Here is a 26,047-nt window from a genome sequence, read left to right on the forward strand (position 1 = left end):
AGAGCAGTTCCTGGGTGCAGTGTTTTTTGAACCATGTCTCCCATTTCACAATTCTCACCACCCCTGACCTCAGTTTTCTTAATCTTTAGATTATGTAGTGAATGTTTGGAATTCAGAACAAGCAATTCGGGGCTGGGAAGGTGGCTCATTGGAAGACTGCTTGCCTCACTCACATGAGGCCCTGGGTTCAATTCCTCAGCACCATATAAGCAGAAAAAAGCCAGGAGTGGTGCTTTGGCTTAAGTGGGAGGGCACTAGCCTTGAGCTGAGGAGCTGAGGGACAGCACCCAGGCCCAGAGTTCAAGGCCCATGACCAAAACAAAACAAAACAAAAAAATCAAAACCAAAAACCAAGCAATTCATGTCTACAGTGCATCTTGATCTGTGTCATCCCTTCAATATCTTCCCCCTGCTTCCCCAACCATTCCCTTATTTTTGCGGGTCCTGTCAAATCCTTAGGAGCCAAAGTGGAACCAGCCGGGTGTCCTACATAGGGATTCATAACAGAGGAGAGAGGAGGAAAAAAAGCAGTATGATGCACATGAAAGTTTGCCTTTATAATTTCACAGTGCATTGCTATTTCCTACTCAGATATAATAGTGTAAGCGTATAATGATACCCCAATGTTATCAACAAAAGGTTTCTGTCCAGGGTGATATCACAGAAGGTAGCACTGACATTCATTTGAAAAGTATATCCACTAAAATATTCAAATGGAAGGGAGTCTTCTTACCATAGATATATAAATGAGCTCAAAAAACAAAACACTTAACAAAATGTCTATTGATGTCAGTTAAAATGTTAGTGCAATTTTATTTAGTGTGAACTGTGTTTATGAATGTTTAGATTGCAAATGGGAGTATTTTATTTCTGCCCACTTTCTCAGATCTCAGGAAGTTCATAAATAAAACAAATTTCTTTCTCCATTATTTTGTGATTACCACTTTCAAATGGCTCCCTGCCCATAGATTCTAATATTTGTGTCACAATGATTGGTAAAGACTTGAGCCTCTCCATTGATTATAATGACTCCCATTACATTCTGAAAGAGATAGTATATTAACTTCATCTTCAGACAGAGAGGTAAATTGATGCCAGCATGCTCAACGATTTTATGAAAGTTCATGCCATCGGTATCCACCATCTTTGGCAATGATGCATCAAATATTTATTTATTGATTGATTGATTGATTTTATGGTCCAGTCGTGGTGCCTGAACTCTGTGCCTGGGCGCTATCCCTCAGCTCTTCAGCTCAAGGCTAGCACTCTACCACTTGAGCCACAGCTCCACTTCCGGTTTTTTGCTTTTTGCTTATGTGGTGCTGAGGAATCAAACCCAGGGCCTCAATCATGCAAGGCAAGTGCTCTAACACTGAGCCACCTTCCCAGCCCTGCATCAACTATTTAATGAAGGAAAACTGGGAGCCAAGCTCTGTTTCAATGTCTAGGAATGGCCTGGAATTAAAATGTATAAAAACTTCATTTTCATAGAGCTGATGTTCTAGATGAGGATACTAACTGACAAAGAAACAGTTAAAAAAATCCAAACAGGCTTGGAAGGTGGCTCAGTGGTAGAGTGCTTGAGACCCTGGGTTCGATTCCTCAGCATCACATCAGGAGAAAAAGTGGGAAGTGGCACTGTGGCTCAAGTGGTAGAGTGCTAGCCTTGAGCTGAAGAACTGAGGGAGAGTGCTCAGGCCCATATTTCGTGCCCCATGACCCCCCCCCAATCCAAACAGTGGCAAACACTATGAAACAAAAGAAAATGGAGAAATGGAGTTATTTAAGTTCTGCCTCAACCACAACCTTGGGTGCAGCTACCTTAAGATGATCAAAAGAGGCTTCCGGGAGGAAGTGGCGCTGTAGCTCAAGTGGTAGAGCGCTCGCCTTGAGTTGAAGAGCTGAGGGACAATGCCCAGGCCCAGAGTTCAAGCCCCACGACCGACAAAAAAAAAACTATATAAAAGAGGCTTCCTGGAAATGGTGACTAATGAATTAAGGTGTGAGTTCCGCAAACGAGTCATGAAGGAAAGAGTTGGGGAAAGATGATTTTGGGCAGAGGGGAACACTTGGAGCAAAGGTTGTGAGGTGGGAGACTTGGTGTTTTTGAGGAACATCAAGGTTGCGTGTCACTGGAATGAAATGAGTGAAGAGGGATGGTGGCAGATGCATATGACCCAGAGAAGGGTCTGGTCACATAGGGTCATATAAGCAAGGGCAATCAATGTGGGTTTCTTCTAGAACTTTCCACTGTGGATAATAGCAGGAGGTATCACTATGTGATATGTGCTTTTCAAGGTTCACCATGGTGGCAATGTGGAGAATAAATGAAGAGTGAAAGCCAGGAGCCCTGTGTGGCCATTGTTTAGTACAGGTCAGTGTAGATTAGAATGTCAACAATGGAGTAAAAGTAGTAGATGAAGTAGTGTTTGTTGTTTATTGTTTTTCTTTTTCTTTTTGCTGGTACTGGGGCTTGAATTCAAAGCCTAGCAATCTCACTTAGTTTTTCACTCTAGTAATGCTGAACATGTGAGTGACAGCTGGACTCTTGGCCATTTTGGTGGTTAAGTGGAGATAAGAGTTTCACTGACTATGCTGTAGGGGTTGGCTTTGAACTGTGACCTTAAGATCTCAGCCTTCCAAGTATCTAAGGTTACACGTGTGAGCCACTAGTGCCCAGCTTGTGGAAATGGTTTTGTAAAATGAGACATTAGAACTTGCTCCAAAGATGATGTAGGCTTTTGGCTGAAGCAAATAATAAGATAGATGGTAGAACTATTACAATGAGAAGATGGTAGGAAGAGAAATGTTCTAGCAAGCAGGGAAAGGAATCTCAAATTCTGTTTTAGGCAAATAATTTTGCTTCACCATTGAGAGATAGCCTGGCTAACTGGAGCTGTCTAGTAGACAGGCCTTTAAGTCCCCAAGCCTGGGAAAGAGCATTTTGAGTTAGAAATTGCATTTGGTGATTACCAGGGGGAAGGGATCATTTAAAGCCTGGAAAGTGTGGAATATCACCAAAGGAGGAAAAAGAGGCAAGCATACTGCCCAAACTTTGTTCTTAGTCTCCACATTAATCACTAGGTGTGGTCAAATACTACAGTCACTGAAACTAGCTACAACTATTGTATTATTTTTTTTGGGTGTGCCACTCCTGAGGCTTGAACCCAGGGCCTAGGTACTGTGCCTACATGGAAGATTCCTGACTTCCATGATCAGACTTACTGTTTTCCTTCTGACTTTCCTGCCTCAGTCATCTTTCCATGGCTTACAGCCAAGGAGCTTGTCTTGGATGTAAGTGTAAGCCAGTTATCAACAAACCACAGGGTATGTTCAGAAGCAGCCATCTAGGATCTGCTGACTTTGCCCTGGGTCTGCACGCTCCATCCCTGGTCCATAGCAAAGGAACCACAAATGCATAAGTTGATGAACCAATGCTAAAATGGATGGTTGTGGCTGGGCATGGTTTGGATGTACTGATGAAGCCACTCTAAGGTGGCTTAGGCATCACTGTTGGACCAGGTTTGTTAGATTTTAGAATACATGTTTCAATACATGTTCTAGTCAAGACTGCATACCTTTGTCTCTCCCAATCATCTCACATCCCAAGCAGGGCACACCCCCAAGTTCTCATCTCATTACCCAGTTAAGACTACTTTGCCCATTTTCTGTGCATAGATTCATTTTTCTGAGTAATTCCTTCTTTATTTTATTTATAACACTTAGTACTAAACCACTGGCATTTAATGATTCAGTCTCTCATTATTCTCTGAGAATGTCTTTTATTCTATGGATCTATGAAATCCTTTGGGGCAAAATCTGTGACTTAAAACCATGGCCCCACCCTACACCATAGGACATTGAACATTAATAAGCCCTGAAGCAAGGCCTGTTGTTTTAGAGGTCATCTTTTTAGGAAATCCTTTTCCCAACTCTAATTAAATTAGGGTTTTTAAAATTTAAGTTTGAAACACATTTCACCCTCTAGGTAACTATTTTGATTGCATTGGTCTGTTACAGGCTATAAGTCCCTCTCTGCTCCTGGTGATATACAAGGTTTCTACTTAACATGTGAAAAATGGAATGCATAAAAAGATCAGTGAAGGCTGGGAATGTGGCTTAGTGGTAGAGTGCTTTCCTAGCATGCATGAAGTGTGACATAAACAGAAAAAGCCAGAAGTAGTGATGGGTTTAAGTTGCAGAATTCTACCTTTGAGCAAAAAAGCTTAGTGGCAGTTCCCAGGCTGAGTTCAAGCCCCACAACTGGCAAAAAATATCAGTGGAGATGGGCTGTGAATGCAGTGGCCTCATGAACAATTATCTGTGTGGTTGCGGTTTTCACAGTGCAAATTACAGCACACCAGGTCATTCTTTCCAATCTGCATCCCTTCTTCTTGGGAACAAACTCTTCCCTGCAGCATGGGTCTTCCATGGACACGAGGCCTCATGAAGGCTGATTTATCCTTACCGAGTATAATTGAATCCTTTGGTTTGCACATCTTAGCTCCACAGAAAGCACCGTTCCCAAATGTTAGGGAGAATAAGCAAGTTGGCAGTAGCTAAGCTGGGCTAGGGAGATGGGGTAATGTGAATTTACACATATATACTTTGCCTAGTCCATAGGTTTCAGAGAAAGCATAAAAACTCAAAAACATTTGGAATTTAAGGGGCTTTGAAGAGGCTTAATTCCTTAATGAAAATTAGCATCATTGTTTCTTAGCTATGAATGACTTCAGGAAAAAAAAACTAAAAATGATATTATTTGAAACTGGGTACTAATGGCTCATACCTCTAATCCTAGTGACACAGGAAGCTGAGATCTGAGGAGTGTGGTTCAAAGCCAGCCTAGATAGGAAAATCCATGAGACTCTTATCTCTGGTTAACTATCAAAAAGCCAGAATTGAAGTTGTTGTTCAAATGATAGGCCATCATATTTGAGAAAAAAAAGAACTAAGCCAATGATACCCCATCCTGACCCTGAGTTCAAAACCCACCAGGAAGGAGAGAGAGAGAGAGAAAGAGAGAGAAAGAAAAAAAGAAGAGGGCAGAGAGAGAGAGAAAGATAGAGAGAGTGAGGCAGTGATGGGGGGAAGTAATAATAATAGAAATGTAATGACAACAAATCTAAAGAATGTGGCAAAGCCTTTAATAAGTTCTTGAAAAACAAGGGATAGGAGCTCTGCACAAGTAATGGCTGAGGAAGCTTTATTGAAGTAGGATGCCTAAACTGGGCACCTAAGACTCATACCTGAAATCCTAGCTACTTAGGAGGTTTATGGTACAAATCCAGCCTGGGCAGGAAAGTCTGTGAGATTTTTACCTCCTTTTTTTCTTTCCAGTCCTGGGGCTTGAACTCTGGGCCTGAGCAATGTCCCTGAGCATTTTTTGCTCAAGGTTAGCACCCTACCACTTGAACCACAGCACCACTTCCAGCTTTTTCTGTTTATGTGGTACTGAGGAATCAAACCTGGGCCTTCATAAGCATTAAATTCTGGAAGTAGAACTGTGGCTCAAGTGGTAGAGCACAAAAGCTCAGGGATAGCACCCAAGAAAGAGATGGAGCACTAGGACTGGCAACAAAAAGAAAATATGAACTATTTACTTTGTGCCACATCAAGTATTTTGGACTATTTAAAGTATCAAAAGATAGTTCTACTTAAGAAATCATGGCTTAAATGTCTGGGGTGTGTGTGTGTGTGTGTGTGTGTGTGTGTGTGTGTGTGTGTGTGTGTGTGTGTGTGTCTGTGTGTGTGTCTGTGTGTGTGTTTGTGGTACAGAGAGAGGAGAAAGCATGGAAAGCCAAGAGAGTTCTAAATCTAAGACTTCAGAGGCCATCTTTCAGAGAAAGCCTGCAGAACTGGGAGTAAACTAGATCCAATGCTGTGCTTTGGTCAACTAGTTGTAAGAAAGCCCCAACTGGCCACTGGTGTGGATTGCAGGAAAGAGGATAAGGCAGTAAGAATAGAATTAAAGGGGTCTGAGCCACTCACACAAATTCCAGGTATCATTTCCTGGATATATGTAGGCCCAACCTTTGATCTTCAGTAAAACCAGGAATTCACAAAAGTGAAAACTTGTAAGAAATAACTGAAATAAATAAATGACTAGAGGTGTTCAGCAGCAAATTTTGGCAAGCAGAACACATGTGAACAGAGCAAAATGGAAATGATCAACTCTGACAAGTGGTGGGAGGGAGCACAGAGAGACTCATGCACAGAGCTAGGCTCTGAGTTCAAGACCCACGACACAAAAAGGAAGGAGTAATGATCAAAACTTTTCCAATTTTGATTTCTAGCATGAGCCTATATATTCAAGCATTTAGCAGCCCAATAGACTTCAAGTAGAACAAACTGTGATCACTTAACACATTGTAATTAAACCATCAAAGATAGAGAACCTCCAAAATCACACAATTCATCACACACAAGACTTCTTCAATGAGATTATGAACAATTCCACGTAAGAAACCAAGGATGTCAACGCACAACAAGTGCAGCAAATTTACAATGCTAAAAGCTAGACTACACAGAGAAATGAATGAGGTCTTATCTCCAGTAAGCAGCAAAATGCCGAGCTGGAGGTTTGCTTCAAGTGACAGAGTACTATGGAAACCCAGAAAGCCAAACAAAGCTAGGTATTCGTTGGTGGCTCATTCCTGCTATTCTAGATAGTCAGAAGCCTGAGATCTGAGGATCACAATTCAAAGCCACCTTGGGCAGGGAAATCTATGAGACTCTTCTTGCCTATTAACCACAAAAACAAAGAATAAAAGCCAAAGTAGAGCTGTGGCTTTACCTTGGGTAAAAGTCTCAGGGACTGGAACTAGGCCATGATTTCAAGCCTAGAACTAGCACCTAAAGAAAGAAAGAGAAAAGGAGAGAAAGAAAACAAAAACAAAACAGAAAGCCAAATAAGAGCACAGATCTATAACTTCAAGCCCCAGCATGCATGTGTAGGTACACACACACACACACACACACACACCCCAAGATTGAAATACAAGCAGTAATGAGGTTATGTTGAGTAAATCTTTGATGTCCTGAAATCATGAATATAAATGACAACTAGATACCAATTGATATAGATATAGATATATAAACTCTATAGATTATCTATCTGCTAAAGATAACAGATCTATCTATATCTGTAACAGACTATCTGTAGAAATTTTATCTCTCTCTCTCTCTCTCTCTCTCTCTCTCTCTATCTATCTATCTATATATCTATTTATCTATCTGTCTATCTATCTGTCTACATAGAGAGTGCGAGACAGAGAGAAAACGATCTTGGGGCTTGAACTCAGGCCCTGGACACTGTCCCTGAGCATCTCTAACTCACGGCTAGCATGCTACCACTTGAGCCACAGCCCCAATTCTGGCTTTTTCTTTTTAGGTGGTACTGAAAAACTGAACACAAGGCTTCATGCCTGCTAGGCAAGCACTCTAACACTAAGCCCCATTCCTAGCCCCTAGTTAAAGGTTTTTAAACAGAAGTACTAGAGTTCAAACTGAGAGCCTCTAGCTACTAACTAGATCCCTCTTCCTCTGCAGGGGATCTTGTACTTGAGCTGACTCCCCTAGCCCCTACCCTTCATCACTTTGGATTACAAAGCAATTGATGAGGACCTAATAGGAAATGTTGATGTTTTCTTTTACCTCATCGATGGTAGTGACTACTGGTAACTCCTACCAGAAGTGGATTTTGACCATGAGTTGCTCCTATTTTCACCACCAAGTTAAGTGAAAGAGAATGGAGAGATGCCCTGTGACCCAGTGATCCTAGTGCAGGGAATCCTGAATAAAAGGAAAGAATTGTGCATACAAATGTGGTAAATTCACAAAAGGAAGAGAAAAGCATCCTGTACCTGGCTTTACCTCCTGATTCCCCCTTCACCTCCATGGTTGAATCTTACTTGGCCATATTTGCAACAATGTATCCTTCTTAGCAGTACTTCCTGTGCCTCAGCCACAGGTTTCAAGTTGCTTTTATTTTCAGGGTTTGTTTTGTGACTTCATCTTTTCGTATGGCCTTTTAATTTATTTTTTGTATTTTTTTGTCCATCATGGGGCCTGAATTCTGGGCCTGGGCACTGTCTCTGAACTCTTCAGTTCAAGACTAGCTAGCACTCTACCACTTGAGCCACAGTGCCATTTCTGGTTTTTTTCTGCTTATGCGGTAGAGAGTAGCCTTGAGGAAGTAAGCCCAGATACAGCACCCAGGACTTGGTTTCAAGCCCCAAGACTGGGACACACACACACACACACACATACACACACACACACACACACACACACACACACACACACACACACACACACACACACACACAGCTACCTACCTTTATGTACGAAAGATACTTAGGTTCTGCGCTCTCTTAAAATGTTGCTAATCATGTACAGTTGTGTAAGTATCTCTCATTTTAAATGATCATTCTTCCCTTCTGTTTAAAAATGAAATTATGAGAGCCTGGTATCCATGGCTCACACTTGTAATCCTAGCTATTCAGGAGGCTGAGATCTGAGAATCACAGGTCATTGCCAGCCCAGGCACAAAAGCCCGTGAGCCTCTTATCTCCAATAAACCACCAGAAAACCAGAAGTGTGCTGTAGCTCAAGTGGTAGAGCACTCGCCTGGACTGAAGAGCACAGGGACAGCACCCAGGCCCAGAGTTTAAGCCCCATGACCAAAAAAAATAAAAAGAAAAATTATCAGAAAAAATATTTTTGTAAAGCAGATATTTTCTAAGGCCAAAAAACCTTCAGAATTTCTGGTCCATAAAATGTTATGTGCATGGTCTTTCTGTAACTCTCCAATGTATATTCCTATATTTTTAGGGGAAGTTTATATATAGCTTTTACTGTACTACTCAGAAGAGATTTATGCTCAAATATCTAGCACCCTTGAATATGCAGTCCCATGACTTTGCAGGAAAAGAATGGAAAGAGATGGAAACCCACGACAGGAATGAAAGGGAGTAAGGCAGTTTGCACTTCTTACTCACTGTGCTCTCAACAGCAGGGGAGAAGGTGGAGAGGACATCAAATGGCACAGATACTGGTAAGGAGTTTTCATTCGCTTTGGCAGTGGTTTCTCCTACAAAAGGGAGATGTATAAGCACAAAAGAAAGGTTCATTGACATTTTTGCTTTATTATTATGTGATTTATTTTTTAAAAAATTGAGCCATTTTTGCCTACAAACACAAATTACTTTAGGATGAAGGCTAATAAGATAAGCAGTCTTAAATTTTCATTTCATTTCAAATATAAAAGTATTGATCTAGTCAGGTGCTGGTGGCTCACGCTTGTAATCCAAGCTGCTCAGGAGACTGAGATCTGATGATCTAGATTCAAAGCCAGCCCAGGCAGGAAACTCCATGAGACTCTTATCTCCAATAATCGACCAGAAAACTGGAAGTGGTGCTGTGGATCAAGTGGTAGAGCACTCGCCTTAAGCTGAAGAGCTGAGGGACAGTGTCGAGGTCCAGAGTACAAGCCCCATTACTAGATAGATAGATAGATAGATAGATAGATAGATAGATAGATAGATAGATAGATAGATAGATAGATAGATAGATAGATAGATAGTTAGATAGATCTAGCTGGGCACTGATGGCTTAAGCCTGTAATCGTAGTTAATCAAAAGGCTGACATTGGAGATTTGCAGTTCGAAAGCGAGACCAGGCAGAAAAGTCCATGAGACTCCTGTCTCAGATAAACTACTCAGAAAAAGCTGGAAGTGGTGCAGTGGCTTAAGTGGAAGAACTCTAGCCTTGAGTACAAAAAGGGTCAGGGATGGTGCCAGGTCCTGAGTTCAAGACACAGAACTAGCAAAATAAAAAGTATGTATCTACACAAGAGTAGAGTAAAAAGTTTCAGTGACATGACCTTCTAAACAAGAGGAAACTATAGTCAGAAACAGATCAATTGCTGGCAAGGGCTGTGAACAGACACAAAGGTGTGGCTACAAACTGGCATGAAGGAACACCCTCAGGTAAGCCTCATACATACAGAAACTATTCTTTTTTTGCGGGGGGGTCCGGTCGTGGGGCCTGAACACTGGGCCTGGGCACTGTCCCTCAGATCTTCAGCCCAAGGCTAGCGCTCTAACACTTGAGCCACAGCACCACTTCTGGCTTTTTTCTTTTTGCTTATGTGGTGCTGAGGAATTGAACCCAGGCCCTCATGCATGCAAGGCAAGCGCTCTACCACTGAGACACCTTCCCAGCCCAGGAACTATTCTTTATTTGTGTATTACAATATACTGTGATTATGTAGTATAAATATAACTATGATTCTATAGTATAAACATAAATATTATTTCTCAATACAGTGTCATATTGCAAAAGAAACAGTATACAAATTGTAGCTCAACTTTGTCCTAGAAGACTATCCTGATTCTTAGTAAGGGAATCAATATACATTACAAAAATGAATATGTTTCAAAAATAATTGTTCTGTTTTGCCTTTAGACATCTCTTGCTAGATCAACAAGTACATCAAGTAATTTAACTATGTTATATCAAATACTGTATTATGGAGAGAACTTTTGCTTTCCAGTAAAGTAAATAAGCTTGTATTACACTTGCCTTCCTACACAGCAACTGGAAAACCAGACAAAATAGAAGAAAGAACTATTTTCAGACTGGAGAAAAGACAGAACAAGACTTTGGTCCAGGAGAAAAGAAAAAAAAAGTGAACCCTACAGTTGTGATTTCTGCCTAGAGAAAAGTTCAAAACCACAACACACAGAGGAGAACCTAAAGCCAACAGAATTCTCACAGGCAAAATAAGTCAGGGATAATGTCTGGAGTCAGGGAAGGCTGAAGCAGCTACCACATGAAAGTCAGAAAACTTCAGAAGATGCAGCTATGTAAGTAAAATGTTCCAAGAATCTACAGATGTGCCCATGTGACTTTATCTGAATAATACCCTGTTCAAGCACTAGGTAATTCCACAAAGCTGGAAGAGGAACTACCTGAGTAGTAAGTGACACAATCCCCAAAGCTCAAGCTAGGCTGAAACATCAGGTTTCTAGGCAACCAAAGTGAACAGACTTCATTGAACACCTGAGGGCTAAGAGTGAATTCAGAAAAATTAGGGCTCAGCAGTAAAGATAAACTAGTCTTTAAGAATGAAGGTTACATTAGACTGACTATAAATAAGCCAAACAGAAAGAGGGAGGGGTGACATTGTCCAAAAAGAAATGTACTCTTTACCCGACTTATGAAACTGTAACCCGTATCTTTATAGTAACAATTAAAAAAATTTAAGTATGAATCTGAACTATGTATATCATGACTAACTGCCAATTAATGGAAAGTAGAACTGGGCCATTGGTGGCTCATGACTGTGTTCCTAGCTACTCAGGGGACGGAGATCTAAAAATCACAATGGAAGGAAAGCCAGGGCAGAAAAGTTTGTGAGGCTCTTATCACCATTTATTTATCCAGCAAAAATCAGAGGTATGGGTCAATTGCCAGCTTTGGGAGAAAGGGGGCAAGGTAGACTTTTAAGCCCTGAGTTCAAGACCCAGTTCCAGAACACAAACAATGAGAGAGAGAGAGAGAGAGAGAGAGAGAGAGAGAGAGAGAGAGAGAGAGAGAGAGAGAGAGAGAGAGAGAGAGAGATAGAGAGAGAGAGAGAGAGAGAGAGATTGAGGAATAAACCGAAGGAAAAAAAGTAAAAGAAAAAAGAAATAACTTCATACAGTACATTTAAAACAACAACAAAACCCTCTTGTTCTCATACCTTGGAGTTCATTTCAATCTTATTCATAGCTATTTAACTATAGGACTAACAAATGAGGGAAACCATGGGACCTATTCTTTGGGTATGGCTTACTTCACTTAATGTGATTTTTTCCCAAGTCTTTCCATTTTTTTTTTTTTTTACAAAAGGGCATGTGTCATTCTTTCTGATGGAACCATTGAATTCCATTGTGTATGTGTGTGTGTGTGTGTGTGTGTGTGTGTGTGTGTGTGTGTGTGTGTGTGTGTGTGTGCGTGTGTGCACGCACGTGCACGCACATATATATATATCACATTTTCTTGGTCTACTCATCTACTGAGAAGCATCTGGGTTGTTTCCATATCTTAGCTATGGTAAACAATGCTGCCCTGAAAATGGATGTACTGTTAACTTTAGTGTGGCCTTGTTTGTGATTGTTTAAATGTTAGAATTTAAAGAGAATGGTCAATAGCAAATGAGTCAATTTCATATTTATTAACTATTTTATTAAATTTAAAATGTAAATTTGCTGGGGGGATGGATCAGTTACGGGGACCAGGGAGGGTATGAGTGTATATATTGTGGGGGAAGCCCAGCTTCCTTGATATAAGCAATTGTGCATATGACATCAAGTTCTCTACTAGTGCAGACATAGAGCATTAAGTATCTCAGTTGTACACCCTCCAGGATTTGCTCTTCATTATCAGCTGTGAGGGTCTATGTGTACCAATATTCTGGCTGAATAAGAAACACCCCATCAGGCATGTTAAAGCATGAATCTTCAGTTTTGCTCCCAAAACACTCAGGTGTTCAAGTAACCTGCTTGCAATGACCTGGAGAGTTCTCTCTCCAGACTCTGAGCTACCAGACTTTGCTTCTTTCAAAAGAGAATTTACTGGAAGTATTCAGAGTCTCTGATTCTTGCTGCATGGCATTAATAAATTGGAAGAGAGAGAGAGAACTAGACAGGATGAGGATTTTCAGGGAGAGATTCTAGGCCTCTTTGGCATGATCACAAGGAGACCCGTGAGTGAAAGTAACACATGCACAAAATTATAAAAATTCAATACCTAAGCCTATATGAAATAACACTGCAAAAATCACAGATCATGCTGTCCACATGTTCTTTTTCTTTTTCTTTTGTCACTCATGGGGCTTGAACTCTGGGCCATGTGCTGTACCTCAGCTCTTCAGTTCAAGCTAGCGCCCTACCACTTGAGACATAGCATCACTTCCAGCTTTATCTGCTTATACGGTGCAGAGAAATCAAACCCAGGGCCTCATGCATGCAAAGCAAGCACTCTACCACTGAGCCACCTTCCCAGCCCCTGTCCACATGTTCTTAATAATCTTTTATATTTACTGCAGAATGGCAAAGGAAGAATTCAAAATGGAAGATGATTTGGATGACTATGGACAATCAGCGCAACTTATTAATAAATTGTGATCGATGCACAGAAGCAATGTGAGATAGACACACTGACTGTCAGACAACCAATTTCCCCACAGAGACACATCACCGTATTCAGGTTACCTGGAAGACTTCTAAGATTTCTGTTGAGCATGTGAGTCCATGCGAGCAGAAGAGCCAGCAGCAGGACTCTCATGCTGTGGGGCTTTCTGTCTTCAGCTTCATGGTTTTGGAGGATGGTGGCTCCTTGGTTTTTATGAGAGTCTCCTGTGGGTCAATCTCCTGGATGAACCAATCAGTGCTCACCATCCAGAGGTGTTAACTCTCCCCCCTCCACACCCCATGCCAAAAAAAACGTCCTGCTTGGGACAGGTGGTCTGGAGGGAATTCCAGCTCTCTAAGCAGATGAGCAGCAAGAACATGGTGAGCTGAGTACACTTGTGTTCACTGGGAGCAGTGAACTGATTATCACTTCCATGTACACAAGTATTTATTTTCTTCAACTTGGCACTTAGTGAAATGGATGGAAGGGAAACCAAGTCTCCATTCTGGCTGAAGGTGAAATGGCAAAGCTTCCTTGCAACTGAGGTTGATTTAGCTATCAGGTGGAAGAAGTGAAGTCCTGGGGGCAGATAGCATCAGAATCAGATGGAACGTTCCAAACCAGCCCAGGCCATGTGAAAGTTCTGGACTCTTTCCTCCAGCTGACCACCCAAAGGACACAGGTACATATGTGGCTCAAGTAGTAGGGTGTTAGCAGGGAGAAAAATAATATCTAAGACACAGTATCCCAGCCCTGAGTCCATGTCCCAGGACATGTCCTAAATTAAAGGAAACCATGAACTCAATGTCTTTCTATGTCCTTTAGAGAAACAGTGATTTCTATAAATGTCTCACAGGATATTCTTTATTAGACATTCCTATGAACTGGCCACATTCCTCAAATTATAGTTGAAGGGAAATGCACCTGGTGACATTACATTTCTAACCATGGGATGAAGTTCACAGTCAACCCCAGGTAGCAGAGTCTGTAGTCCATATATGGATTATATGGGCAGAAGCAGAGGCACTGGCAGAGTGGATGTGTGCTTTTGACACAACAGGAAGAACAGCATGCACTGATGACCTTTGCACATGATTTTCTGACTGAAGAGCTTCACAGTGATATGATGGGAAGTAATAGAGTGGAGTTTTCAGATCTAAGTCACAGAAGGGCAACTCCTCTTCCTTTCCAGGAGGAATCCATCAACTACTCAGAAAAAGCCAGAAGTGGTGTTCTGTCTCAAGGGATGGAGCACCCGCCTGGAGCAAAAAGAGACTCATTGATGCAGTCCAGGCCTAAGTTCAAGTCCCACGAATGGTCAAAAAAATAATTGGGACGTGGGAATGGAATAGAGATATAGATAATTGGACTGCTGGATTGATTCACAGAAACAAGTCAATGGGGCCAAGTCTGGTCCTGTAAAAGATTAGCGGACCAGACTGGAGCAAAAAAAAACCAAGATCCACTCATGTGTTTTCTATAATACACTCAAATCATAGTCACAGATCAACACAAGTCTGAGCAAAGGGATGGAAATGAATCTTCCAGGAAAATTCATCCTGTGAGAAGGCAGGAGTATCCACCCTGTCATCTGATAAAACAGAGTTCTGATTAAAACCAATTAGAACAGACAAGATCATTACAGATAAAGGGAGTGATCAATGAAGAAACAATCACATAGGTTAATATATAGTCCCCAAACACGAAGCACTTAAACATGAAATAAATGTTTTCAGCCTCACAGAAAATGACAGACCCCAACACTCATGTTCAGGTATTCCAATACTATTGGAAGCTCTACTTCCTGACCTTCACTTTCATCGTATGGTTATTTGATGGATGAGGAGTGGAGAGATGATGATTTGGCTGGGGTGGGGGTAGTTTAATTCAAAATGAGATCATGAGATCCCCTCCTCCTGATAATAACTAGGAGCCACCAATACCTCGTCTCATAATTATATTCTTTAGCAACTTGAGAACAGTCAGCTAGTCAAAGGGTAGAATAGAGTGAAATCTCCAGCCAGTCTTGGTGTCAACTCCTACTGTGTGGAAAAATAGGGCTGTGGTTTGAAGTGGTAAATGCAGGAAAATAGGAATCCACTCCACATATCCCTTTTCCTCTCAATTGACTGGGGAAAGGAAATCCACAGTACATAACTCTGGAAAATTCAAAATACTATGACATCATAACGACTAATCCCCAAAGAAAGGTTTTTGACATCTAAAGGTGAGGACACAGAATCTCTACAAATGAGTAAACCCCAGAATAGGAAATGTCAAATACTGGATTCCTCAGGGATGGAAATGATTTTGTTTTATCATTGTTCAACTCATGGTAATATTTTTTTGTCTCAGTCTCAGTCTTATCCTCCTGGAGCATAATTTTATTTTTCAGGAGTGCTTAGGAAAAGAAAGAATTTTCTGGAAGGAATCAGTCTCAGGAACCTTAGTTGGTCCATTTGCCCACGATCCTCAACTTCATGTCTTGCACGGGGCAAGGGTGGGGGGAGATCTGTGTATGAATTCTGCCCATCCATCCCTCCTGCTCACAGATGTCTCCTGGATAATTTCAGATCTGTCCTTCAAGTCCCATCTGAGAGGTTGACAACTCATGGCTTCCTCTGTGACCAAAGATGGTCCAAGGAAATCCATGTCCACTTTGAGTAAGAATTCTATTATTATTATATTATCTATATATCTAATAGATATATCTATACATCTATTGTCTATTATATTCCTTCTTTCATTCTTTCAACAATTATGGCTGAGGGGCATCTGCATAGGTCTCACAGCTCTCTTGGCCCATTGGCCATGCTGCCGCCCAGGGTCTCTGCCCAGCTATCTCCACCCAGAGAATCTCATCAGAATCTTATCCGTATCTCCATTCTTGAGTTGTTCTCAGCCAGATGCCCTCTGCCCTCTGGCCTCATCTGTGTTATATTGAAATTCATTTGTAAGATCCAGATTGGACATATTTTGAGAGGTCAGATTAGGAGTCTTTATTAGAGTGTTCATTATTAGTCAGTAACTGCAGGCAGATACATGTCCTCAGAAAACTTGCAGCCTTGAATGCACTTTGTACCATCAGGAAACTGAGCCATGAGGATAATGAAGAACAGAAAAGCAATGTCCAACTCCAGTGAAAAGCCCAAGTGAGATGCCATGGTGATCTGAGGAGACGCAGGAAACATGAAGCATGGTGAAAAATGGTGCGTGTAATTGTTGGGGCCTAAATAGGGTCAAGATAAGGGTCACAGGAAGCTCAAGATTCAAGTTCAAGACACAGGACTGGGATGAAACTATTGTCCAAGTTCCTCTAGGAACTCAGGCACACACATCACATGGGGGTGGGACTTCCTTCTTCTAGGAACTCAGGCATGCACATCATCTGGGGGTGAGATTTCCTTTCCTCTGGGGATTCAAGCAGAGCCATCACCTGGAGGTGGCCTCTACCTTCATCCAACAAGAAGGCAAGATAGTGCCAGGTAGATCCAGTATCCTCATTTCACCTGCTTATAGACGCTTCTGATTCAAAATTGCAAATCCCCATGTCTCATACCCTACTGTATTTAAACCCTGATCCGCCTGTGCCTCCAGGCTGATGCTCCTCTCCAGCAATGATTAACTCCTAACCCCATCTATAGGAGGTATCTGCCTTTTTCTTTCCTTTTGTCTCCTTGATCTTTCCTAACAAAGTAGGGCTAGCTATATCTCTTGTTTACATTAACTTATTCCATTGTCATTATGGAGGTGATGCCCAGAGCAATTCCCATGACCTAAGTCAGGTAAGAATACATTTCCTAACTTAACCAAAGAAGTGAAGGACCTCTATATGAAAACTTGAAAAACTTGAAAAAGGATATCAAAACAGAACTTAGAAAATGGCAAAAAAAAAAATCCCAGGCTCCTGTATTGGAAAGATCAACATCATGAAAATGGCAATACATCCCAAGGCTATCTAAAAATTCAATATGATACCTATCAAAATTCCAACCTCATTCTTTAAGGAAATAGAAGAGGCAATCCAAAAATTCAGATGGAACAATAAAAGACCCCAAATAGCAAAAACGCTCCTCAACGGAAAGAACACTGATGGTGGAATATCAATACCAAATTTCAAACTCTAATATAAAGCCATAGAAATCAAAAGAGCTTGGTACTGGCACAAGAACAGACCTCAGGACCAATGGAATAGAATTGAAAACCCAGAAATGAACCTACAAACCTATAGCCATCTAATCTTCGATAAGGGAGCTAAAAAAATAGAGTGGAAGAAAGACAGCCTCTTCAGTAAATGGTGCTGGCAATATTGGTTAACTACATGTAGAAAACTAACGCTAGATCCTTATATTTCACCCTGCACCAGAATCAACTCCAAATGGTTCAAAGACCTCGGGGTCAAAGCAGACACTCTGAAAACATTAAAGGATGGAATAGGAGAAACCCTGGGTCTCCTTGGCACAGGCCGAAATTTTCTTAATAGAGACCCAGAAACACAACGAATCAAAGAAAGGTTGGGCAAATGGGATTGCATGAAGTTGCAGAGCTTCTGCATGGCAAAGAATATAGCTAGCAAGATCAATAGAAAGCCCACGGATTGGGAGATGATCTTCACTAGCCATACAATGGACAGGGGTCTCATATCTAAAATATACTTGGAAATCAAAAAATTAAATCCCCTAAAAACAAATCCTCAAAGAAACAACTGCCCAATAAATAAGTGGGCTAAAGACTTAAAGAGAAACTTCTCTGAAGGAGAAAGAAGGATGGCCAATAGACACATGAAGAAATGCTCAACCTCCCTAGTCATTAAAGAAATGCAAATCAAAACAACATTTAGATACCACCTCACCCCAGTTAGAATGGCAAAAATCAAGAACTCTAATAACAACAGATGCTACAGGGGATGTTGACAGAAGGGAACCTTACTGCATTGTTGGCAGGAGTGTAAACTTGTTCAACCATATTGTAAAGCAGTATGGAGGTTCCTGAAAAGACTTCACATAGAGCTCCCCTATGACCCAGCAATCCCACTTTTGGGCATTTACCCAAATGTTTATAAACAAGACCACACTAAAGGTACCAGCACAACTACACAACTATGTTTATTGCTGCATTATTTACTATACCTAAGATATGTAACCAACCCAGATGCCCCTCAGTAGATGAATGGATCAAGAAAATGTGGTATATATACACAATGGAATTCTATGCCTCCATCAGAAAGAATGACATTGTCTCCTTTGTTAGGAAATGCAAAAGCTTGGAAAAAATTATATTAATTGAAGCAAGCCAATCCCAAAGAAACATAGGTCCCATGGCTTCCCTTATTTGCAATATCTAGTATATGTCTATGTTAAGCAGGAAAGGTCAGATAAGGTGATGTTAGGGAAATGAACCCTAAGATATGTATTCAAATTTTTTTTCTTTCATGCGATTGTTTCTAACGCATATATAAGATTATTTCTTTTTTGCTATATATGTCCCTCCCCCATAGTATAACCCCTACTTTCACTGTATTCTATGTCGGTATAATTTTTGGAGGGGAAGGGGAAAAACAAGTCGTTTAAATAAGGATACAGGTGGACCCGTTTCAATGAGATGTACAAGTCGTTATGTCAAAAATGAATTTTACAACTTTGGTGGGAGGGGTCGGGAGGATTGGGTGGGGGGTCGTGGGTAGGATGGGAAGGGATGGGAAAGGGAAACAAAGGAGGAGGCTACAATGCTTGATAAGAAATATACTCATTATCTTGCCCATGTAATTTTAAACCCTCTGTACAGTATTTCCACAATAAAAAATAAATAAAAATTAAAATAAAATAAAAGCATACATTTCCTTTGGCACAGTGTTTTCTCTTCCCTCACTCTCTCCCTGTCCCTCCCTCCTGTCTCCACCAGAGAGTTGCAGACTTCACCTATACGTGTGCTCTTGAGCTCCACTACTGCACTTAGTCACCCTTTTTCCCTTAAGTTCTGTGCTTTCCCCCTACCAACCCAAGGATATCCACGTGGATACACAGTAAATGAGGAAAATGACGCAGAATCACTCAAAAATAAAAACATAAATCTTTAAAAATAAAAGAAAAAAGAAAAGAGTTCTCTTGTTTCCATATCTGAGAATTTCTTTATATAGGAAGGGTATGTAGGTGTCTGTGTGGTCTCTTATTCTGTAATCAAAAATGGTGGCCTGCAATAAACATAGTTGTCCTGGCAGCTTTAGTGTGGTCTTGTTTGTTAACATTTGGGTAAATGCCCAAAAGTGGGATTGCTGGGTCATAGGGGAGCTATATGTGAAGTCTTTTTAGGAACCTCCATACTGCTTTCCAAAGTGGTTGAACAAGTTTACATTCCCACCAACAATGAAGTAAGGTTCCTTTCTGTCCACATCCGCTTCAGCATCTGTTGTTGTTAGAGTTCTTGATTTTTGCCATTCTAACTGGACTGAGGTATTAACTCAATGTTGTTTTGATTTGCATTTCTTTTATGGCTAGGGATGTTGAGCATTTCTTCATGCGTCTATAGGCCATCCTTCTTTCTTCTTCAGAGAAGTTTCTCTTTAAGTCTTTAGCCTACTTAATTACATTTCCCCATTTGTTAGGAAATGGAAATTTTTGGAAAAAATTATATTAAGTGAAGTAAGCCAGGCCCAAAGAAACATAGGTCCCATGGTTTCCCTTATTTGCAATATCTAGTATATGTATGAGTCAAGCGGAAAAGGTCCGATTATGTGATGTTAAGAAAATGAACCCTTAGATATGTATTTTAATGTTTTTTCTTTAATGCATTTGTTTCTAACGCATTTAAAAGATTATCTCTTTGTTCCTTTGTATGTCCCTCCCAGCAGTATAAACCCTGCTTTCACTATATTTGATGTCAGTATAACTTGTGGGCGAGATGGGGAAAAACAAGTCGTTTAAGGATACAGTTGGACCTGTTGCAGCAATGAGAAGTACAAGTTGTCATGTTCGAAAAGACCTTTACAACGTTGGTGCTGGGGCGGGGGTGGATTGGGTGGGTGGGGGGGAGGCTGAGAAGGGATGTGAAGGGTAAACAAAGGAGGAGGCTGCAATGCTTGATAAGAAATGTACGCATTATCCTGCCCATGTAATTGTAACCCCTCTGTATGTATGTTCACAAAATAAATTAAATTAAATTAAAAAAATGGTGTCCTGTGGCTACACCTAAAGATCTCTCTGTCCGTCTGTCTGTCTGTCTATTTATCTATCCATCTATCTATCTATCTATCTATCTATCTAATATAAATATACTTCATATTAACTAGATATACATATATGTATACACATATGTATATCTAGTAAATCAATTATATATATGAATATGTATTTATATATTCATATATGTATATGCATATATATATTCATATGCATATGTATATATTCATTGACATCCTCATTCTCTCTGGCAATCCACTCTCTGTCATTTCACAGGAGTAATGACACCAGGATTCCAAATAGAAAACAAAACAAACCATACAAAATAAAACAAGAACACGAATACCTCTAACCCCTCCCCAAAACAAAACTACCAACAACACATTGTTTTCTTTCATGTATTTTGTTTTGTTTTCTATTTGGAATTCTGGTGTCATTTCTCCTGTGAAATGACCTGCAGATGCACAATGGATTGCCTGGGAGAATGAGCATTTGAATCAACAATAATATATATATATATATGTACATATATATATATATATATGTGTGTGTGTGTGTGTGTGTGTGTGTGTGTGTGTGTGTGTGTGTGTGTGTGTGTGCACGTGTATATATATGTTGGATTTTCTAAATATGCATACATGTATATATATTTATCTAGTAAATATAGTTTATATATCAGGTAAGAAGTCATTTTGTGTATTTTTTAATAATAATTTCTTAAACCGAACTGCATCTGACAGAAGTCCTGAAATCTGTGATTTGTCATAGCCCCCAATGAGGTGGAATTCTGGAAATATGGATTTGGCACCCATCTCCTCCTGCAGTGACTGGAGATGGAAGGGACAGAGCTACTGCAGGCTTTGGCCCAGAATTCCACCTTTGTGCTTGCAATGCCAGTAGGAAGGTCACTCAGATCCACCTAATTTCCCCTGCATAACTAATCCCCTTGTCAAATGTACCAGATGTCAGACACCACCCATCACCCACAACCCAAGATGTCTGAAGACACTCAGATGACAAAAGGACTTCAGACTTGCAAGAGTGGCTGCATTATGCACCAGGCCACCTAGACATAACATAAAAGGAAGGATCCACTTGGATCCTACTCACCACAGCTGTCCTTGCTCCGAGCATCTGCAGTACAGGGAGAAGCAGCAGCAGCGGCACATGCCGGATGAAGGCTCTGTTTATTGTCCTGCTATTCTGCATGGTCTATGTTGGCCCCAAGGTGCAGCAGGCTGAGGTACCATGAACAAGTTTTGCTGGCATGTTCCTCTTGCATGACTTGTGGGTGTATGTGTGTGTGTGTTTGTGTATGTGTGTATGTGTGTGTGTGTGTGTGTGTGTGTGTGTGTGAGAGAGAGAGAGAGAGAGAGAGAGAGAGAGAGACAGACAGACAGACAGACAGACAGACAGACAGACAGACAGACAGACAGACAGACAAAACAGAGAGAGAGACAGAGTCGGGTGTGTGCATGTGTGTTTATTTTTAATAAAATGTAGATTTGCATGCCTTGTTAAACAAGAAAATACCCTTGCACCTTTGAACTCCCTGTCAGGTCCTGATTGTTTCCTCTTCAGCGCAAAAGCTAAAGGCAACTAACTGCATCATGGGTCATATCAGCACTGCATTTCCTTCCTACTAAGTCTGAAGATGCAATAGTTTTCACGCAAAAGATGAGAAAGTTGCTGAGGCGTGCAATAGTCCTTTAGGTGGATGAGGAGTGGCACACCCTGGTCCTTCTCACAGACAAACTGGTGAAGATCCAGAAAGGAGGACCCTGAGACTCCTCATGTGACATCTCATAGCTATGAAGATGGTCAAGTCCTAATACCTTTTATATCATGTAAGAAAAACTCCCTCCCCTACCTCTGACCCTCAAGATAACACAGAACCATGGGCTTCTCACAGCCATGGAGACTTTGGTCTGGAAGCACCCATCTAAATGTTTATAAAAGAACATGATGAATGGTTTCCATTCATCGATTGATGATTACTGGCTATGTTGAGATCACAGAACCAGAAATTCTACACAAGCCCTCCTGTGTTCATTCCTCCACTGAATACATAGCTCATCATGGAGTGGACCATGACCACAGACCCTCCATCCACGGGGAAACTGTGTGCCTATGGTGTTTTTAATGCCAGCATCTAGTTTGATCCTTCGCTAGCTCCATGTGTGTGGCAAATGAATTTGACTTAGTTAGATTGACAAACAGCTTCCATGGAAAGCCCTCTGGATGAATCCTCTTGTCTCAACATGAACATAAAAATATTCAACCCACGGGCGGTTCCGGGAAGATGGCGGAGGAGAAGCTGGAATCTGAACAAGCTCTCGCATAGAAAGCAGTTTTAGAGTTCCAGTGAACAGTCATAAGCCAAAGAATCAAACCAAGTGTGCCATCACAGGACAGAGAGTTAGTTAAGAGAGGGGAAGCCAAGGAGACACATCTGAGCGCCTGCCAGGAGCTGCCGCTGGCAGCAGGGACGCGGCGGCGACCACCGCCGCGGGGTCATACCTGAGAAACAGAGAGTCTGGGACGAAGGAGCCAGACGCAGTGGAAGAGCGGATTCTACTCAACACCAACAAGAACCGACAAGGAGCGGACATCTTCATCCTGCAGTTTGCAGACCAGAGACGACCCAGGATCCAAGGCTCGGCGTGAGTACAAGCCCGATGTCCTCACTCCTTCTCAGGGAGCAGAGGAGGGAAGGCCACCCCTCCCCCCCCCAGCACCGGTGATCTCCATCTTGGATACCGACAAAGCTCGGAGGAGCTGCTAGCTCCAGCTCAGGCCTTGGAATAAAACGAGTCATTTAGCAGGTCACAAGAACTTAACGGCGAAGTGACCTGCCAGACTCAGCTTCATGAGGGAAAAGTCACCCAGCTCAAGTGCCAGCAATTGGAGTGGCTTGACTCACTGGGTAACCAGATCCAGAGGCTGCCCCTCCCTCTAGCAGCCACCACAATCAATTGAAAAACATAAACCCTGAGAATGGCTCCAGGCTGGGTGCTGTGAAATTTATCACAAAATAGCCCCAGGGAAAAGTTACTGTTTGTTGAAAGGCCTCAACTCTACCCAGAACCTAGCCTCATCACCGCATCCCCCTCTTTTGTGATTCTGAAAGCAGATCACCCTCCCAGAAAACTAACCTGGGAGGGGTAAAGCAGAGCATTTTTCTGCCTGTTCGAACAAACTGACTTAAGAAACCAATCAAGCCACAGGACCTCAAGCTGAGCAGAGACTCCAACAAGAGACTGGTTACAGACAAAAGGGCGATACAGGATTCTTCCAACCCCTCCCCCCCAAAAAAAAACAAAAGATTTTTTTTTCTTCTTCTTCTTTTCTTTTTTATTTGTTTTTTGTTTTTTGTTACCTTATATATATATAAAAATTTTTTTCTCTTCTAAAACTATAATTAATCTTTAATTTTTGCCTCTTCTGAAAAAATAATTGTTTTCCAGTAACTTTTTTTTCTTCTCTTATAATTTTTATTTTAGGAATATGTGAATGAGCGATTTCCTTTCTTTTTTTGTCTTCTTTCTCTTTTTCTTTCTTTCTTAATTATCTTTTTGTTTTTTGTCTAGCTCTACTGAACTTCTGATCTTTTCTTCTCCCTTTCCCATCCTTAAAGTTTTTCACATCTCCTCTATGTCCCTCCCTTTCTCTCAACATATTCACATTCCTCTCTAAATAGACGGTATTTTAATATCTATAATAACATTAATCTTCATGTTTCTATTTTTTGCTGGTCTCTTTTCATTCCCCTTTCCCTCTCTTCTTTTTCTCTTTCTCTCTACTTGCATCCTACCCAACCCATTTCCTGAATTGTGACTAGGACATAGTTAACTCTCCCTGTGCCTCCCCACACCAATCTATTCCTATTTTTTACCCACATCTCTCCCTAATCCTAATAATTTCTGGTTTTCCAAATTATTTTCTGCAGTTCGAAGTCCTTTAACATATAGTTGTTTGATGTTGAATAGATGTATCTGTTGAACTAGATTGTGTCTGTAGACTATTGACTGTACAAATGCAAACTTTGGTTGATGGTTGCCTTAAGATAGTGTTCTAGCACAAAACTGGTGCTATCTTCATCTCAATTGGGCAGAGTAAGCCAGAAAAACCCAAGAAAGATGGCAAATTCGGGTACCTCAATTCCCAATCTTGATAATCAGGGGACAGAACAGATAATGAGTAATCCAGAGGAGAGTTCCCAAATACCTCTACAAACACTACTAGCAAAAATGATAAATGAGAAGTTTGACAATGTACAAAGGACGCTGTATGAGCGTGATAGGGAGAGAGAGGAGGCATCCCAGAAGTTTATACAGGAATATCATAAGCGTTATGAAGCTACTCAAAAACTAATAGTGGATTTGTGTGAACAACTTGAGAATACTCAAAGAGAAAGGGAGGAATGGCATGAGCAGGCTGAGAACACTCAAAGAGAACTGCAGGAATCCCACGAACGCTAGGAAGCTAATCAAAGAGTAATACAGGAATTGAGAGACCAGGTAGAGAACACACAAAGATCACTAAAGGTACCCATAGAATCCATTAACAAAGAGCTGAAGGAAGTCAGGGAGACCACAAAAGGAAAGCTGAATGGAACCCAACAGAAGGAATGGGAGTCCAAAGAAACCATAACCAATCAACTAAGTGATTTGAGGACAAACACTGAACACCAAATTAAGGAAGTAAAGAGATTCATACAAGACCTAAAACAGAGCTTCAACAAAGAACTTGAAGCCATCAAAGCTGACCAATTAGAAGGAAAAGAGATAAAAAACAAAGTAGAGAGTCTTGACAGCAGGTTAGACCATGCAGAAGATCGAATCTCAGGGATTGAAGACAGCCTAGATATTATAGAGAAAGAACATACAACCATCCAAGACAATTCCAAGAAATATGAGAGATCTATTCAACACATGGAAGACACCATCAGAAGGCCTAACTTAAGGATAATGGGTGTAGAGGAGCACCTAGAAACAGAAGTTAATGGTCTAGGAAATTTGTTTAACAGGATCCTAGCAGAGAACTTCCCAAACATGCAAAAAGATAAGCCTATTCAGAAACAAGATGCCTTTAGAACCCCAAATAGACCAGACCAGAATAGGACATCCCACCATCACATTATAATCCACACAGGATCAACTCAGACCAAGGAAAAGATCCTTAAAGCTGTCAGGGAGAAAAAGGTAATCACCTATAAAGGGAAACCAATTAGAATCACCTCAGATTTCTCAGCAGAGACAATCAAAGCAAGAAGAGCCTGGAATGATGTATGCCATGCCTTAAAAAAAAAAAAAAACTATCAACCAAGAATACTGTACCCCGCTAAACTCTCCTTCATAACTGAAGGCCAAATAAAAACCTTCCATAGCAAAGAAAAATTGAAACAATACATCTCCACCAAACCAGCCCTACAAAAGATTCTTAAAGATGTCCTAGACATAGAAAACCAACAATAAATGCCAAGAAACTGCACCCAAACTGAGAATGCAAGAACCATAGGAAGAACCCAGTTTTCACAGCCCCCAAGAAGGTGGATAACATGGCAGGAACTCCCAAATACCTCTCAGTCCTATCTCTTAACGTTATCGGACTGAACTCTCCAATTAAGCGACATAGACTGTCTACTTTGATTAAAAAACAAGACCCTTCTATCTGCTGCCTGCAGGAGT

General features: G+C 41.1%; 1 protein-coding gene across 1 annotated transcript in view; it reads left to right on the top strand.

Moving 5' to 3' along the window:
* The window catches only part of LOC138837178 (protein FAM114A2-like), a 49,981-nt gene extending 35,948 nt beyond the window's left edge, over positions 1-14,033 (top strand). The window contains exons 7-9 of the mRNA XM_070035955.1: positions 8,930-9,058; positions 10,600-10,871; positions 13,097-14,033. Coding sequence (XP_069892056.1) covers positions 8,930-9,058; positions 10,600-10,623 — 153 coding nt within the window. The 3' untranslated portion in view covers positions 10,624-10,871; positions 13,097-14,033. The remainder of the gene's footprint in view (positions 1-8,929; positions 9,059-10,599; positions 10,872-13,096) is intronic.
* The last annotated feature ends 12,014 nt before the right edge of the window (positions 14,034-26,047 follow it).

This window comes from Dipodomys merriami, unplaced genomic scaffold, assembly GCF_024711535.1.
Source record: "Dipodomys merriami isolate MVZ:Mamm:240054 unplaced genomic scaffold, mDipMer1.0.p SCAF_265, whole genome shotgun sequence".
NCBI classification, from domain to species: Eukaryota; Metazoa; Chordata; class Mammalia; order Rodentia; family Heteromyidae; genus Dipodomys; species Dipodomys merriami.